This window comes from Pelodiscus sinensis, chromosome 14 (assembly GCF_049634645.1).
Source record: "Pelodiscus sinensis isolate JC-2024 chromosome 14, ASM4963464v1, whole genome shotgun sequence".
Lineage (NCBI taxonomy): Eukaryota > Metazoa > Chordata > Testudines > Trionychidae > Pelodiscus > Pelodiscus sinensis.
Genome location: NC_134724.1, coordinates 16,147,376 through 16,161,714, shown reverse-complemented (window position 1 = coordinate 16,161,714; position 14,339 = coordinate 16,147,376). Strand labels below are relative to the sequence as shown.

The 14,339-nt window shown below is 52.2% G+C and overlaps 1 protein-coding gene across 1 annotated transcript; it reads left to right on the top strand.

Annotated features, from left to right (window-relative positions):
• Positions 1–1,266: 1,266 nt before the first annotated feature.
• RLBP1 (retinaldehyde binding protein 1) lies at positions 1,267–12,471 on the top strand. Its single transcript, XM_006139291.4, has 8 exons — positions 1,267–1,406; positions 3,544–3,581; positions 4,958–5,086; positions 7,292–7,496; positions 9,108–9,286; positions 10,058–10,216; positions 11,207–11,317; positions 12,011–12,471. Exons 2-8 carry the CDS (start codon positions 3,570–3,572, stop codon positions 12,167–12,169), a joined length of 954 nt encoding a protein of 317 aa, XP_006139353.2. The 5' UTR covers positions 1,267–1,406; positions 3,544–3,569; the 3' UTR covers positions 12,170–12,471.
• Positions 12,472–14,339: the final 1,868 nt, after the last annotated feature.

The following is a 14,339-nucleotide window of genomic DNA, read 5'->3' as shown; positions in this document are numbered from 1 at the left end:
AAGTCCTCTTTTAGTGGATTGATTTCAGGCTCCAAAGGTTACCACTAAGAGTCTTTACCTGAGATCCCCAGGGACAATCTGGTCCCTGGGCCACAGTGTATTTACCTTGGTGATCTGAACTCACTTTGTTCAACTGGAGTTAGATTGTCTCCTGTGGGGAATGAGATTGTCTTGCCTTTGGCAGTGAACATCATAAAAGGCTGCCTCTGTTCCAGGTCTATAATTGTATCCCAGAGGCACTGTGCACCAAGGCTAGGATGTTTGGTGGTTACTAACATGATACCTGCTCCATAGCAAGAGGAAAAGGCTGCATCCACAGTTCACTCTCTCTACATTTGCATCAGGGTACTTTACAAATCCTAACCATATTTTCACTTCAGAAAAGAAACAACCACCACAGAATAGCTGTGTGTTGTTCATCTGACTGGCAGACACACAGCAGCCCAGCCAAGACCTCAGGGTGCAATAGCAGGGCGCAGGGCAGACGGGTGGGCTGGGGGAGGGAGGGATGGGGTTGGGGAAGCAAGTGAAGCGCATTGGCAGAGCAGTGCATGTAGGAACCCAGTGCTGGACCAGCAAGTGGTGTGCAAATTGGGATGGAGGAACAGCAGAGCTGCAGGGGGGAGGGATAGCTGTCCAGCACCTCAGTGCACTCTGCCTAGTTTCCAGGGCCAGGCCCTCATGCTTTCATAACCAAATTCACTTACAAATTCTAATAGCCGAAGCATGTGTTAATCCCGGGAGCAGGGCTTGAAAGCAACCTGGCAACTGCTTCTCCCCTGAGCTCTTGGGTGGGAGTAGGGAAGAGCCAGAGCATGGAAGACACAAATATCACTAGGGCCCTGCCCTCTCTCCATCCCCCCTCCCCCCCCCCCGCCCTCCTTAGTCTCCATTCAGAGATTGCTGCCATGGAGCCTGGTCTCTCTGCATTTGAGGACACACCGAGTTTTTCCAAAAGCAGGGAGTGGCACTCTGCCCATTTCCTCTGCCACCACCCCCCTCCTTTCTATGCTGCTGAACACTAATGAGCAAGGCCCAGTTACACAATAAGAAGCTTTTATACTTCACTAATCGGCCCAAGAGCCCACTGGCTGGCTCCCCCTCTCCCCACCCCTGCCAGCCAAGAGGCCACTTGCTCCCTCCCTCCCACTCCTCATCTGCCTTTTGTATTTTTAATGGGGGCCCTTGCCTGTTTTGAGCTGACTTAATTAAAAAGCCGCTGTGAGTGATGCCTTGTGACGGCCTAATCCCAACCCGGTGACTCTACAAAGCTTTCGCCTGGTTTTCCCCCTGCTCCACTCCAGCCCTGCTTGCTCCCTCACAGTCTGTGTCAGGTCTGTGCTCCGGTGCCCCCCAGCTGCGGACGCTGACCCCTCCAGGACGATTTGGCTTCTTGCATCTCCCCGGTAAGTATTCGCGATTCTGAGGCTCATGCTCATAGTAATCGAGATGTTAAACCAGGCCCCCTGCCTGCTCCCAAGGTCAACAAAGGATCGTGCCCTATACAACCCGTTCTCTGGGGCTTAGTCCAGTCGTGGTTTGAAATGCCCTAAGCAAGACAGCTCCCCTTCCTTCCCTTCCCAGTCTGATAGACAACAAACCGGGGGGAAACCACTGTCATGGATGGAGTGGCTTTGACCTGAATAGTTCTAGAGAGACTGGCTTCACTGACAGGAAGGGCTGGGAGACCTACTGGACAGAGAGCCCTATGCAGATGTTGCTGCCAACCTGCCAGTCCCCCTCCTGCAGCAGAAGCTGCTCTAAGGGGCTTGGCGGTGAACTTTGTGTTTGCAGCTCATCCTCCCTGTTACGTATTGACAACTAGCTGCCTTTTGTGGCTGCCTATCTGGGCTGTGCCTCAGTCCCTGAGTTACCTGCAGCTGCTCCTGGGAGCTTTGGGAACAGGGCATTTGGGTTCTGAGGAGGGAAGGTCTGTTTGTCTGTTCAGAACACTCCCTGCTGGTTCTGTTCAGCTCCTAGGCTAGCCCCAGTAACTGGTCCCTCTGTGGAAATGGATCTGACTTTTCAAAGAGGAGAACAGCAAGTCAAGCAGAAACATCAACCCGCTTCCGGGAGAGAATAGGGTGCTGGGCACAACCATAATGAAAGGAGTCCTACTGTCTGTGGGTGGGAGTTGGTCAGGAGAATAATTTGCTCTTTCATTCATTCAAACTAGGATGCATGCATTCAGACATGCATTCAAAACATGCATTCAAACTTCACAGCTAGGATTTGGGCAATAAGATGAAACAGGGGCTTTTGCCTGTCAGAGAATGGAGGAACCTGAAGGAGTGGATCATGCATGGAAGACAGGCTGTGTTGTTTTGACATCTAGTGATTTGAGGTCCAAGCACAGAGATGACCTACTATTCAGGCAGGTATAGCAGGGGGTTCTCCAGTTCAGGATCCAAGTGCATTGGCAGCATGGTACCGGGTACCACAGGACTGAATTACCCACTTGTCCGTGGGGGAATGAAACAATTCCTAGACAGACTGGGAAGTTCTTCTCCCAGTTAGACTTGTGCAGCAGCCCCAATGAAGTCAGAAAGTTGCTCCATGAATTGGAATGCACTCTGGCTCCTTTGGGATTAAGAGCTTGATAGAAATAGAACATATTGTTGCTCTTCATAAAATTTCAGGCAGGTCGGGGGAGCTGCTCTCACATCAAGAGAATGAACTCAAGATATTGGCTCAGATTACAAAAGGGGTTTCTGTGCATTCCTCTTCATGTTCCTGCAAAACTCTTGTGGACGAGGTGTAACCCTTGTCATAGAGAATGGAGAGCCCTGGAGTTAGAAGGGGGAAGGCGCCTTCCTGGGAGTTGACCAACCCTACTAGGCACCCCTGGCCGCAAGAAACATGCGACTGGCAGCCTGGAAAGACTCTTCTAGCTTTCTAGAGGTACTGTAGAGCTGTGTGAGGTATCCACCAGAAACCTATCGGGTCGTGGGACTAGCTGACATTCTTCTTAACATATGCACAACATACCTCCGGTGGCACATGACCAGGATTCAATATTGAATTTGGTCTGCTGCCTCAAATCACTCCAGCTGCTTCATGACCACAGAGGTGTTTATCTTTCATGAATGAACAAGATGGACCCTGACTGACTGAGCTCATGTAGTCTGTGGTGATGCCCTCCAGGATCTCATTCTCGCTCAGAATACAGAGTTTGCCAAAACTCCAGCGAGGAGCTCAGCATCCCTGAAAAATGAAGCACAGGGAGCCTGAAGAGAGACACTCAAATTCAAGGGCTACTTTGGCAAACATTAACCTTTAATATTTATAGAATCTCTTGATTTCCATGGGCAGAAGGTGGCATTATTATCTCAACTAAGAATGGGGGAGGTTGGCATCCTATTTATATAGTATCTCCAGACAAATTCTTCACCTTCTCTCCTGACTCCTGTAGAAGTGGGCGCAAGGCAGGCTGAGTTCAGACCAGGGCACAGCTACCTGGCTGTTATTCAGGGCAGGTGTTGGGAAACACTTTGGAAATGCTTCTCCAGCTTTTAACGTGGGATTCTTCCTTGTCTCTTTCAGTGTCCCGTGGACAATAAGGAAGCAGCATGTCTGCAATAGTGAGTACTTCCTTTGCTCAGCTTTATGTGTCCCCTCTCTAGCTGCACGAACAGAGAACTCTGCCAAGAATGGGCCATTGCTCTCCATTCTCTAACAGAGCCGGGGAAAGCCAGCTGGGCTGTAAACATTCCTTATCCAGAGTGCCAGGGTCAGGTGAAGTGCACAGCAACCTGACTCCCCAATTCCCCCACCAGTTGGGTGGTGGGGGGGTGTCTCGGGCTGGCAGTCAGGTTGGATCACTGTTGATGTTAATGGGCATACCCACCAACTGATGCTGTTCTCAAAGGTGATGGTGGGGTGGAGTGATCTAGTGGCTTGCCACGCAAGTATTTATGTGGTGTTCACTGCACCAGTCATGGCTGAAGTGTTAGCTCACACATTATGGAAGCCATGGAAATAGCTCAGTGCCATGGACTGCAACATTCCTGCTGGCATCCCGCTGCCATGACTGAATCAGATCCACACCTTGTCACCTTCCAGGCCCATTTCTCTTCCTGCTATAGAGCCTACAGCTCTAGTCATCAGGGAAACTCATCTCCTCCCTGCCTTCCTCTCCCCAACACTTCTGGTGGCACCAGCGCCTTCTGTTTCTCAAGCTAACAGCGAGACCCCCAAATCATTCCCTGTAGAGCTTTAGGGGGCCACTCTTGGGTGGCAGAACTACTACCTCTCATGGCTGGCCAAGTCTGTTCTCTGAGCAACTCCCATTGGCCCCATGCACTCGTGTGGCCCACAGTGACACAGCAAGGACCATGTTTCCTCAGGGTTTTCCTCAAAGGCACCCACAAAGTCAAGCCAGGCCATTTGCCTGGGTAATCACATGTGTCAACGAGGGGTTTGTGTGTAAGGAGTAAAGGCATTTGCCAGTCTCACAGGCTTGAAGGCTTCTTTCACATATAAACTAGTTTTACTGTGTCAGTCCATGCTAAGTGCAGGAGTTTAAACAGTGGCAGAGGGAACCTTCTCCCTGTTCAACCTTGACACGGGTCCAATTGCAACCTCTTTCCCTATATAAACCGGAACCTGATCCTTCCCCTTCTCATGGTCTGAAGGAGCCCTTCCCCTCCTGTCCCCAACACAGACATCATTACCTCCTGTAGTCTGAGGGAATCCCCCCTCCTGACCCCAACACAGATCCTAATACCTCCACCAGGCTGAGGGAGGCCCCCCAACTCCCATGATGGCCCTGTTACCTTTGCTGGATAAGTGCAGGGAGCTGGCATCTCAGGATGTTGCTCTGGGCACAGTAGGCATCTCTGCTCTCAGGGCTTGCTGGATGCACAGACCCACCCCAGGCCTGGACCAGTCAGGGCCGGGGCACTTACTAGGGCGAGTCTTGCCAGGCGGTCTCATCTAGCTGCGGTTTTGCTCCCAGACTGGAACGTTCCGGATTGTCTCCGAGGAGGAGCAAGCCCTTCGCACCAAACTCGAGCGACTTACCACCAAGGACCACGGCCCCGTCTTTGGAAAGTGTGACAAAGTCCCCCTGCACACCATGCAAAAGGTGAGCGCCACGGCATGGCAAGGTGGCAGGGGAGCCCAGGCCTGTGGGGAAGTCACATTACCAGGAGGCTGGGAAGCAGGGAGCAGAAGGTATTAAGGAGGTGGGAACAGGACATCTGCTTCTTTGAACCATCTGAGGCTCTGCCTCTGCTCACCATCCCCTACTACCTATCGGCGCTCCCTGCCCCACATTACTCCTGTTACACAGACAAGACGTGGTCATTCCCCACCTCCACAGTGCTGCTGATCATGCAGGCTGCTAGATGCTTCTGAGTACACAGCTGGGGCAGAGCGCCCTTCAACAGCTGGCCTGGTTGTGTACAATATATTTGCACGGTGGTCTATTCTCCTGTGGCTTGTACCCTGCCTCCACGGCCACTTGGCAACCTGCTAATGAGGCTCCTCGGACCCTTTGCTAGCAGAGCGCAGGGAAAAGTGGCTGTCTGGGGTGGTGCTTTAACCCCATCCCTGCCAGGGCATGCATGCAATCCCTTTGCAGTGTTTCTGAGGGAGCAGGAAAAGGCTGCCCCCACAAATGAACCCATGGGGCGGTGAAAGAAGAAGGGGCAAGTCAAGTGTATGGGAGAAGCAGGAGGCACAGTCTCAGCCATGAGGCAGCTAGGGAAAGGCATGACAGAAGAGAGGGATAAGGCATTGCACTGGAGTGTGGGATGGGTGCCCTCCGGCAGAGTGAGGAAGGGGATTAATTTGCTCTGATCGCAGAGGAAATCCTCCCAATGGATCCTTTGTCTGAGGGTGCTACTCTGCCGGCTTCCTCTCATTTAAGGAGCGATGGGACACTGAATCCCCACAGAGTCACCAGCACAGCTGCCTCCCTCCGTAACCTGGGAATTGTGCAGCGATGTGGCCAGTAGGTCACAGGCGAACTCGGAGAACAGGCTAGGCCATGCCACGGAATCTGCCAAGCAAGGCAGAGACACGTCCCAAATCCTCCACCCCAGAGCAGGGCCTGGAGCATAACACCACTCTAGAGGGAGGGAGGGGAAACACAGGCCAAGGGGGAGCAGGCATCTTGGCGCCTCTCAAGGGGATCTGACAAAGCTCAAGGAAGGAGAATAGTGAAAGTGTGTGTGTGGGGGGGGGGGGGGGGGGGCAACAAGGCAGGCTGCAGGGTCTTTGGCAGAGCAAGGTGAAGCCCCAGAACTGGTATAGCAGCAATGTAGGGCTGCAAAGATGCTTTAAGTCAGGACTGAGGTGCCATGGAAACGCCTTAACTAGATTAGGTTAATCAGAAGGGCATTCAAAGAGCAGGGAAGAGGGCATCTGTGTTTGGCATAACGAGGGAGTAATTAGTGATACCTGACTCTGTTCTGCCTACCTGCGGCCAGATACCCATTTCATGAGCAGTAATAGCCCCTCACTAATGTCAAATCTAGAACTGCCCCTTGGAGTTCAGGTATCCTAAGCCACCTCTTCTTGCAGCTGCTGCTAATGCAGGGGAAGAGGTGGCCAGTCCCTCATGGGAGGCTTGGAGGCCAGGACACTGGGGGTACGTCTAAACTACATGCCTCTGTCGGCAGAGGCATGTAGATTTGTTTGTTCAGCAAAGCTAAATGAAGCCGCGATTTAAATGATCGCGGCTTCATTTACATTTACATGGCTGCCGCGCTGAGCCGACAAACAGCTGATCAGCTGTTTGTCGGCTCGCGCGCTAGTCTGGACGTTCCCCCTGTCGACATCAAAGCCCTGTGTCGGCAGCCCCGGTAAACCTCATTCCATGAGGAATAACGGGGCTGCCGACAAAGGGCTTTGATGTCGACAGGGGGAACGTCCAGACTAGCAGCGAGCCGACAAACAACTGATCAGCTGTTTGTCGGCTCAGCGCGGCAGCCATGTAAATGTAAATGAAGCCGCGATCATTTAAATCGCGGCTTCATTTGCCTTTGCTGATCTGTCTAATCTACATGCCTCTGCCGACAGAGGCTTGTAGTCTAGACACAGCCTAAGAGTCCTGGGCCCAGGGTGACTGGACAGGCTGCCAGGCCTCCTCTCTCCTACAGTCGAAGTGGGAGTGTCTGGGAACCAGTAAAGCAGGAGTAAATGGCACATGAAGTCACCAGCAGGGGCCTGCGCTTTGGGGATGCTTTCTTTTGGCCATGTAGTTGTGGGTCCAGGCACCTCACTTTGAATCTAAGTACTGCTACTGCTGCATCAGGCCCCTGTCTCCTGCCATCCCACCCCTTAGGCAAAGGACGAGCTGAACGAGACAGAGGAGAAGCGGGAGTCAGCCGTGAAGGAGCTCCGGGAGCTGGTGCATGAGAGAGCCAGCGGGGGCGAGGATTTGTGCAAGGCAGTGGCAGAGAAGGTGAAAGGAAAGGATGACAGCTTCTTCCTTCGCTTCATCCGTGCCCGCAAGTTCGATGTCAACAGAGCTTATGAGCTACTGAAAGGTGCAGCACTCCTTTCCTCTTCCTAAGTTCCCCTAGGCCCCAAGCTGGGGGCAAGGCCACCCCTGGCCTGTTATTATGGGGCACCATGCAGGATCCATCCCCTCTGTCTGACACCCTGCGGAGTGCTGATGTCCTGCACCTCTCTAGACGGTGGCGAGGATCCTGTAGCCATTTTCCCCAGTGACTCCAGCTGCTGCTAGGGTGCGGGTGTAAGGGGAAAGGGTAAGAGGTGGGATGAAGGACTGGAGGTTGTGGGACAAGCAAATGATGCCAGAGGGACAGGCCGGAGCAGTGAGGCACTCAGTTCCTCTGGAAGCTCTTGCCCTAGGATTCCAACAGACAGTGGCCACTGAAGTGTCTCTGTGTTCTGACCTGGCGGAGGCAGGTTGGGGTGATGCAAAGGGGGCCCCAGACTGTGGTGGCCAGGTCCACAAACCTCTGGACGCTGCTTGGCTCTGCCTCTGGGCTCCTTTGTTTCTGTGTCTGGGATAACGAGGCAGTAATTAGTGGTGCTGGATGGGAAGAGAAGCAGAAGCTGCTGGCAGAAGAGGCATTTTGTCCATTGGCATTTTCCCAGGGTGAGTTTCCTCATTTCATGCCTGACAGCTTTTAATGGCTACAGGATGCCAGGGACAGCGGGACTTGGGGGTAGGGCCTGGCTATAGGAGAGTGCAGCAAGTCACCCAGCAGAGAAGGAACAAAACAACCCTACATCATCAAAACCAATAAGCAGGCTCCCAAGATTGAGAGGGACCATTGGGGGGGGGGGGGGCAGCTGGGGCTCTTGAAATTAGAAAGTGCTGGGGAAGGACAACTGTGGCTGCCAAATGGGGAGAGTTATGATGCATCAGACAGGAGCAGGATTTTAGCTGCACTGGTTTCAAATTAGGCATCTTCAAACTCAGGGTACCAGGTAGGAAAGAAGGGAAATGTTCTGTTCTGGGTGGTACTTCTGAATCTCAGCTGAGTAGAACTCAGTGCACAGTCAACCTGTGGAACTCCTTGCCAGAGGATGTGGTGAAAGCTAGGACTTTAACAGGGTTCAAAAAAGAGCTAGATAGATTCATGGAGGTTAAGTCCATCAATGGCTATTAGTCAGGATGGGTAGGAATGGTGTCCTTATCCTCTGTTTGTCTGGAAATGGGGGACAGGGGAGGAATCACATGAAGATTACCTATTGTGTTGCCTCCCTCTGGGGCATCTGGTATTGGTCACTGTTGGCAGACAGGATACTGGGCTAGATGGACCATTGGTCTGACCCTGTATGGCCCTTCTTATATTTTTATGTGGCATTGGCCTGACTGCAGCTGGTAGATTCCTCTTGGGATAGCGCTTTGCCCTGTGGAGGACCATTCACTTGTACAGCGAATTGAGAGTTCCCTGCCCTCTTGTGACTGACATGGACCAGGCCTGATTGGAGTTTTGGGCAACTGCACCCTATCCTGCATCGGGCACACACAAAATCCAGCAGCATCTAGAACCAAACTCCCTGGCTCTCTATTCATCTCCTCTCCTTGGAGTCAGAGCCAGGTCCTGGTGCTGACATCAGGAAAGGGAATTTGTTCTTATCCCAGACCCCGGCATTCTCTCTCTCTCTCTCTCTGACTCCAGGCTATGTAAACTTCCGTCAGCAGTACCCAGAACTCTTTGATAACCTGACACCTGAAGCTGTGCGCAGCACCATTGAGGCTGGCTACCCCGGCATCCTGGCCAGCAGGGACAAATACGGCCGGGTGGTGATGCTCTTCAACATTGAGAACTGGGACTACGAGGAGATCACCTTTGATGAGGTCAGTTCAGCCGTGCTGCTCCGACATGTCAGAGCTCCACTTCCCATGCACTCCAAAGGGTGTCAGATCCCAGGCTCCTCTTTCCCGCAGGAAATGAGGATGGGGTCCCACCCCTCCCATTCTGGGCATCAAGGTCTACGCAAAGCTCTTTCCCCCAAGCTTGATGTTAGTAAGTAATATCCCAGGCAGCTCTGCTTGTATGGACAGAGCATGCTCCAGCCTAAGGGAACCCTGAATGCACTCTGCAGGCCAGGAGAAGCAGGTGTCACAATGCTAACAGCACTTAGCTTGGTTCATCTGCAGAGCTCAGAGTACTTTACAAAGCTAGGTCACTATTGCTGTCCCCATTACACAGACAGGGGAAAGGACTTGCCCAAGTACACTCAGCAGGTCAGGTGAGTCTGCACTAGTGCAACTTACATGTTCTCTTGACTGGTCTGGATTCATATGGTGCCCCATCTTAGACTTCCCTCTGAATTTGGCTCTGTATACGCGGGAATTGCTCATGTAGCATTGAAATGCATGGGCCACTGGTGTGGAACAGGGCAGCAGTTTAACAGCACACAGCAACGCTGCATAATGTGGATAAGACGAGAGGAAGAAAACATAATACAGGCAGGCATAACATAATTGGCAGAGCTGGAATTTGAACGGGACACGGGCTAATACTCTGACTCTGCGGAACCATGCCAGAGGATCCATAGAGGCTGGACTCAGCCAGGCCCTTGCACTTGCATGATAATGATTTCTGTCTCTCTTCCACCGGCTCAGATTCTTCGTGCATATTGTGTTATCTTAGAGAAGCTGCTGGAGAATGAAGAGACCCAGATCAATGGACTCTGCATCATTGAGAATTTCAAGGGCTTCACCATGCAGCAGGCGTCGGGCATCAAACCCTCTGAACTCAAGAAGATGGTGGATATGCTGCAGGTGAAGCCATCCGTCTGCTTCCCCCAAGTAGCAACAAGACAGGAATGCAGGGTTAAGTTACCCATAAGAAAGGGGACTCAAACAGTGGCAAACAAACCCCGAGGCATCTGCAGGGCCATGAGGAATCAGACTGGCCAGGGAAGGGATTAGTCCAGGATAGCAGCACGAAGGTATTTTAGTTAGGGAATATGCCTCCACATATTCCCACATATTACTCTCCGTATTGGAGTGCTCCTCAGTCAGTTCTGGCTCCCTCCAGGGATTATACTGGGCAGCCAAGACTCACTGGCTGATGCAAACATTGTTGCTGGAAGCAGCATCTTACAGAGAGGCTGAAACTAGAATGGTACGACAGGTTCAATAGAAGTTCATAATTCCTGCAAAGATGCAGTTCCACCTACCAGGTGTGGCATTCCCTGGGCTGCTCTTTGCCCCGTGTGGCAGTGCAAATTTAGTTGCCATCACTGTGCAAGACCATCTTTTCATGCCCTCAGCCCCAGCAAAAAGTTCCTTCTGAAAGTCACCATCCTCACTATTATCCCAATTCAGATACTATTGGGCTGGACAAAGATTCATTCTCAGAATGTGACTGATTCTGTGCTTTCGGAATCAGACCAAAGACAGAGGAATCCAGCGGCCCCTGCCAGGAAAACCAGATTATAGAGAGGTATTTCTTCTGTGGTTGGGGGACCGTGAGTTGCCACTGCTGCCCTAGCAATTCCTTAGGACACAACTGGCTCTGTGCATTGGCAGAAGAGGATGCACATTCTGCAGTAGATGGGTAATACAAAAAGGCCCTCAAGATGAATGCAAGAAGTGGGGTTTTAACAGGGAATAGGGGGATGGGAGAAGATGAGGAAGAAAGAAATTGCCCATCTGGGGTTACCGTTTCCACCTATGCCACAGTTGTCTTGCCCCTCCCATTTGCTGCTTTCTTGGTATGCCCACGCTGCCCATGTAACACTTTGTGTATGGGTTTGGGATCTGTAGGACTCCTTCCCAGCTCGATTCAAGGCCGTTCACTTCATCCACCAGCCTTGGTACTTCACCACTACCTACAACGTGGTCAAACCTTTCCTGAAGAGCAAACTCCTGGAGAGGGTGAGTGTAGGGGAAGGGCCCGAATGAACTGTGCTTGCAGAAGCAGAGAGTGGTGGGATCTGGGAACACACAGGCTCTGACCCAAATCAGGATGAAGCAAAGAAAACCCAGGATAGAGCGATGTCTTTTGCGTCTCTGGCCAGTGGTTTCTCTGCTCTTGGGCGGACTCTGCTGGTGCCAGACTAGGAAACAAGCAGTGACTCGCTAAATGGAGAAACATCAAACCTAGTTTATCAGCCTCTCAGGGAGCTGCAGTGTTGCCTGTAGCCAGAGTTCTACTGAGCTCTTCCCAGCAACGGCTGGGCACAGGAGCTGGCAGCTATGTACAGAGACTGGCCCCTATAGGAAAATGGGTCGAACATGGAGGGGTGTGTGAAGAGGTGGGGGTACCTGCTCACTGCATCAAGCTCACCATGCCCATGTGCATCATCACCATGCTAAGATCACCACTGCAGCTATTTTCTTTGGGCACCAGCTGGGAAAACAAACTTGCCCCGCAAGGAAGAGTGCTTGTGCAGCCCCTGGTTAGTCTGATGAGGGCCAACACCAGTCACTCACTGGTGCAGGCATCATCTGGTTTCCTCAGGGCTGTGGCATGCTTCTTAGGCAGATGTGCTCCCATTTGTGAGTCTGGAAGCTCCCGTGCATGTTGCTATGCTCAGCTCTGTGTCACTCCTTCTTGCCTCACTCCAGGTCTTTGTGCATGGGGAGGAGCTAGAGTCCTTCTATCAGGAGATCGATGCTGACATCTTGCCAGCAGATTTTGGTGGCAACCTGCCCAAATATGATGGCAAAGCCACCGCTGAGAAGCTTTTTGGACCCCGGATTGAGGCTGAAGACACAGCTCTATAAAGAAAATCCCCTCCCTGCTTCCCCATCTGATAAGACTAGAGACATCTGTCTAACCCAGCACACTTACGCCCTGCCTTACTGTAGCATTGATTGCACAATCGCTTGTGATGATAAACTCTGGGTGCGTATCTCCACACATGCGCCTCACCCCTTCAAAAATCCATCAAGGATCTTCTCTCTCCAGCTGTCCAGCAGGGGAGCAAACCATAAACAATCGGTTCTGTCATGGCACCTCCTGAAGCTGCTAAGAGAAGGACAGGGCAGCAACTGAATGGAGAAGAGACTGTCAGGCTGGTCTCAGCCCCACCCTTCACCTGAACACTGGACCATCGCTCGCCTCCAGCCTAGGTAGTGTAGTAGCTGCAAAGTGCCTTTCCCTGTGCTTGCTGGCTTGGCTTGTAAGAGTGCAAGGCAGTAGGAAAGCAGGGCTCCAAGGCCAGCATTTGCCCACCCACAGCAGGGTACTCGGAGGCCAGGCTAGAGACAGGTGGCTATAGCTGAAGGAGGAGAGCAGTGTGGTAGTAAAGTTGTAGAACAGTCTCCGGGTAGCTGGAAGAATTCCAAGCATCGCATGTGACTGTGTGGATGACACAGGCAGAGTCCACCACCACAGGAGGCCCCCAAGAAGCACTGTTTGAAATACGTACACAGCGAAATAAAGTGCACAACCGCAGGGATGCTTTGGGTCCCTTTGTAGTCCCTGCCCCTCCACCACCCATAAATGGGCCAATGGGTTGTCATCTCCAGTCAGGAGGAGGCTAGATGCAAAGGCATTTGTAAGGGTCGGTGGAAGGTTGTGCCCAGGAGGATGCAGCGAGCACTCCTTCCTCCAGACACACTAGAGGAGCTGGCACAGCAGAAGGGACACAGGCTGCGTCAAGAACTACCACCCCCAGCCCTTCTCACTGAAGAGGGCAAGGCGGGAATGTGTATGGAGCCTGAGCTCCCCAGTCTCCCAGTCAGGCTTCCTCCTGGCTGCTGCCCATGCCAAGCTAGGATTGGGGTATGTGCAAATACCCAAGCCCTAGCAGGACCTGGGGAAAGGAGCTTCTTCCCTCTGCCCTAGGGCATGTTGGGAGATGCAGGGGGTGGCTGCATGGTTAAGGTTAGTGAGGCTGCACTCAGTGGCCCTGAGGAGGTCCCCACTCCATAGAGCAGTAATGTCAGCAAAACGGGGGAAGGGGTTAAATATAGGCCTGTGGGGAGGGAGGGGGGAGAACAATGAGCTTCACACTCTGAGGATGCCTTTTGCCTCCCAGCATTGCAGCAGAGCAACAACCTGCAAATCAGGCAGGGGCTGGGTAAAGAGCAACCAAGGCTGGGGTGACCTCCTACCCCCAAGATGCTACCTTACTCCCTGATAGGAGGGAAGGAACTACTTGGAGAGGGGGCAGTTGCAAAGGGTGTGTGTGCCTTCAGCCCAGGGTCGTTCAAGCCAAGGGAAGGGAGGCTGGGCAGGTTTCTTTTATAAAGCAGAACAACTCAGACTGAGTCACATTAAAAGCTCATTGCAGGACAGCAGACTCGTGAGAGTCTTAATCATGGACCCTTTGGCTGTGTCTAGACTGGCAAGTTTTTCCGGAAAATCAGCCACTTTTCCGGAAAAACTTGCCAGCTGTCTACACTGGCCGCTTGAATTTCGGAAAAGCACTGACCATCTCATGTAAGATTGTCAGTGCTTTTCCGGAAATACCATGCTGCTCCCATTGGGGCAAAAGTCTTTTTCCTAAAGACTTTTGCGCAAAAGGGCCAGCGTAGACAGCACAGTACTGTTTTCCGCAAAAAAGCCCCAATTGCGAAAATGGCAATCGGGGCTTTTTTGCGGAAAACTGCGTCTAGATTGGCCACGGACGCTTTTCCGCAAAAAGTGCTTTTGCGGAAAAGCATCCTGCCAATCTGGACGTGCTTTTCCGAAAATGCTTTTAACGGAAAACTTTTCCGTTAAAAGCATTTTCGGAAAATCATGCCAGTGTAGAAGTAGCCTTTGACTTCATTGACCTGCAGGCAATAGGCACAAGTGGTGGGTGCCCAAAGAGAAGCATGGTTTGGGAAGAAGCCGGTTTTCCTCTGTCCCAAGTCTTCGTAGTCACCTTCTACCAGTGTTAAGCTACGGCTGTTGTCCCATTCCTCCCTCCATCCCCCCTCCCATTCTCAGCTCTCAGACTACACA

What these genes read in the sequence shown, in the direction of transcription:
- RLBP1 (XM_006139291.4), top strand. An exon ending in CCCTGCACACCATGCAAAAG is followed by an intron (nt 5,087 to 7,291) that starts GTGAGCGCCACG and finishes CCCACCCCTTAG; the next exon opens with GCAAAGGACGAGCTGAACGA. An exon ending in AGATGGTGGATATGCTGCAG is followed by an intron (nt 10,217 to 11,206) that starts GTGAAGCCATCC and finishes TGGGATCTGTAG; the next exon opens with GACTCCTTCCCAGCTCGATT.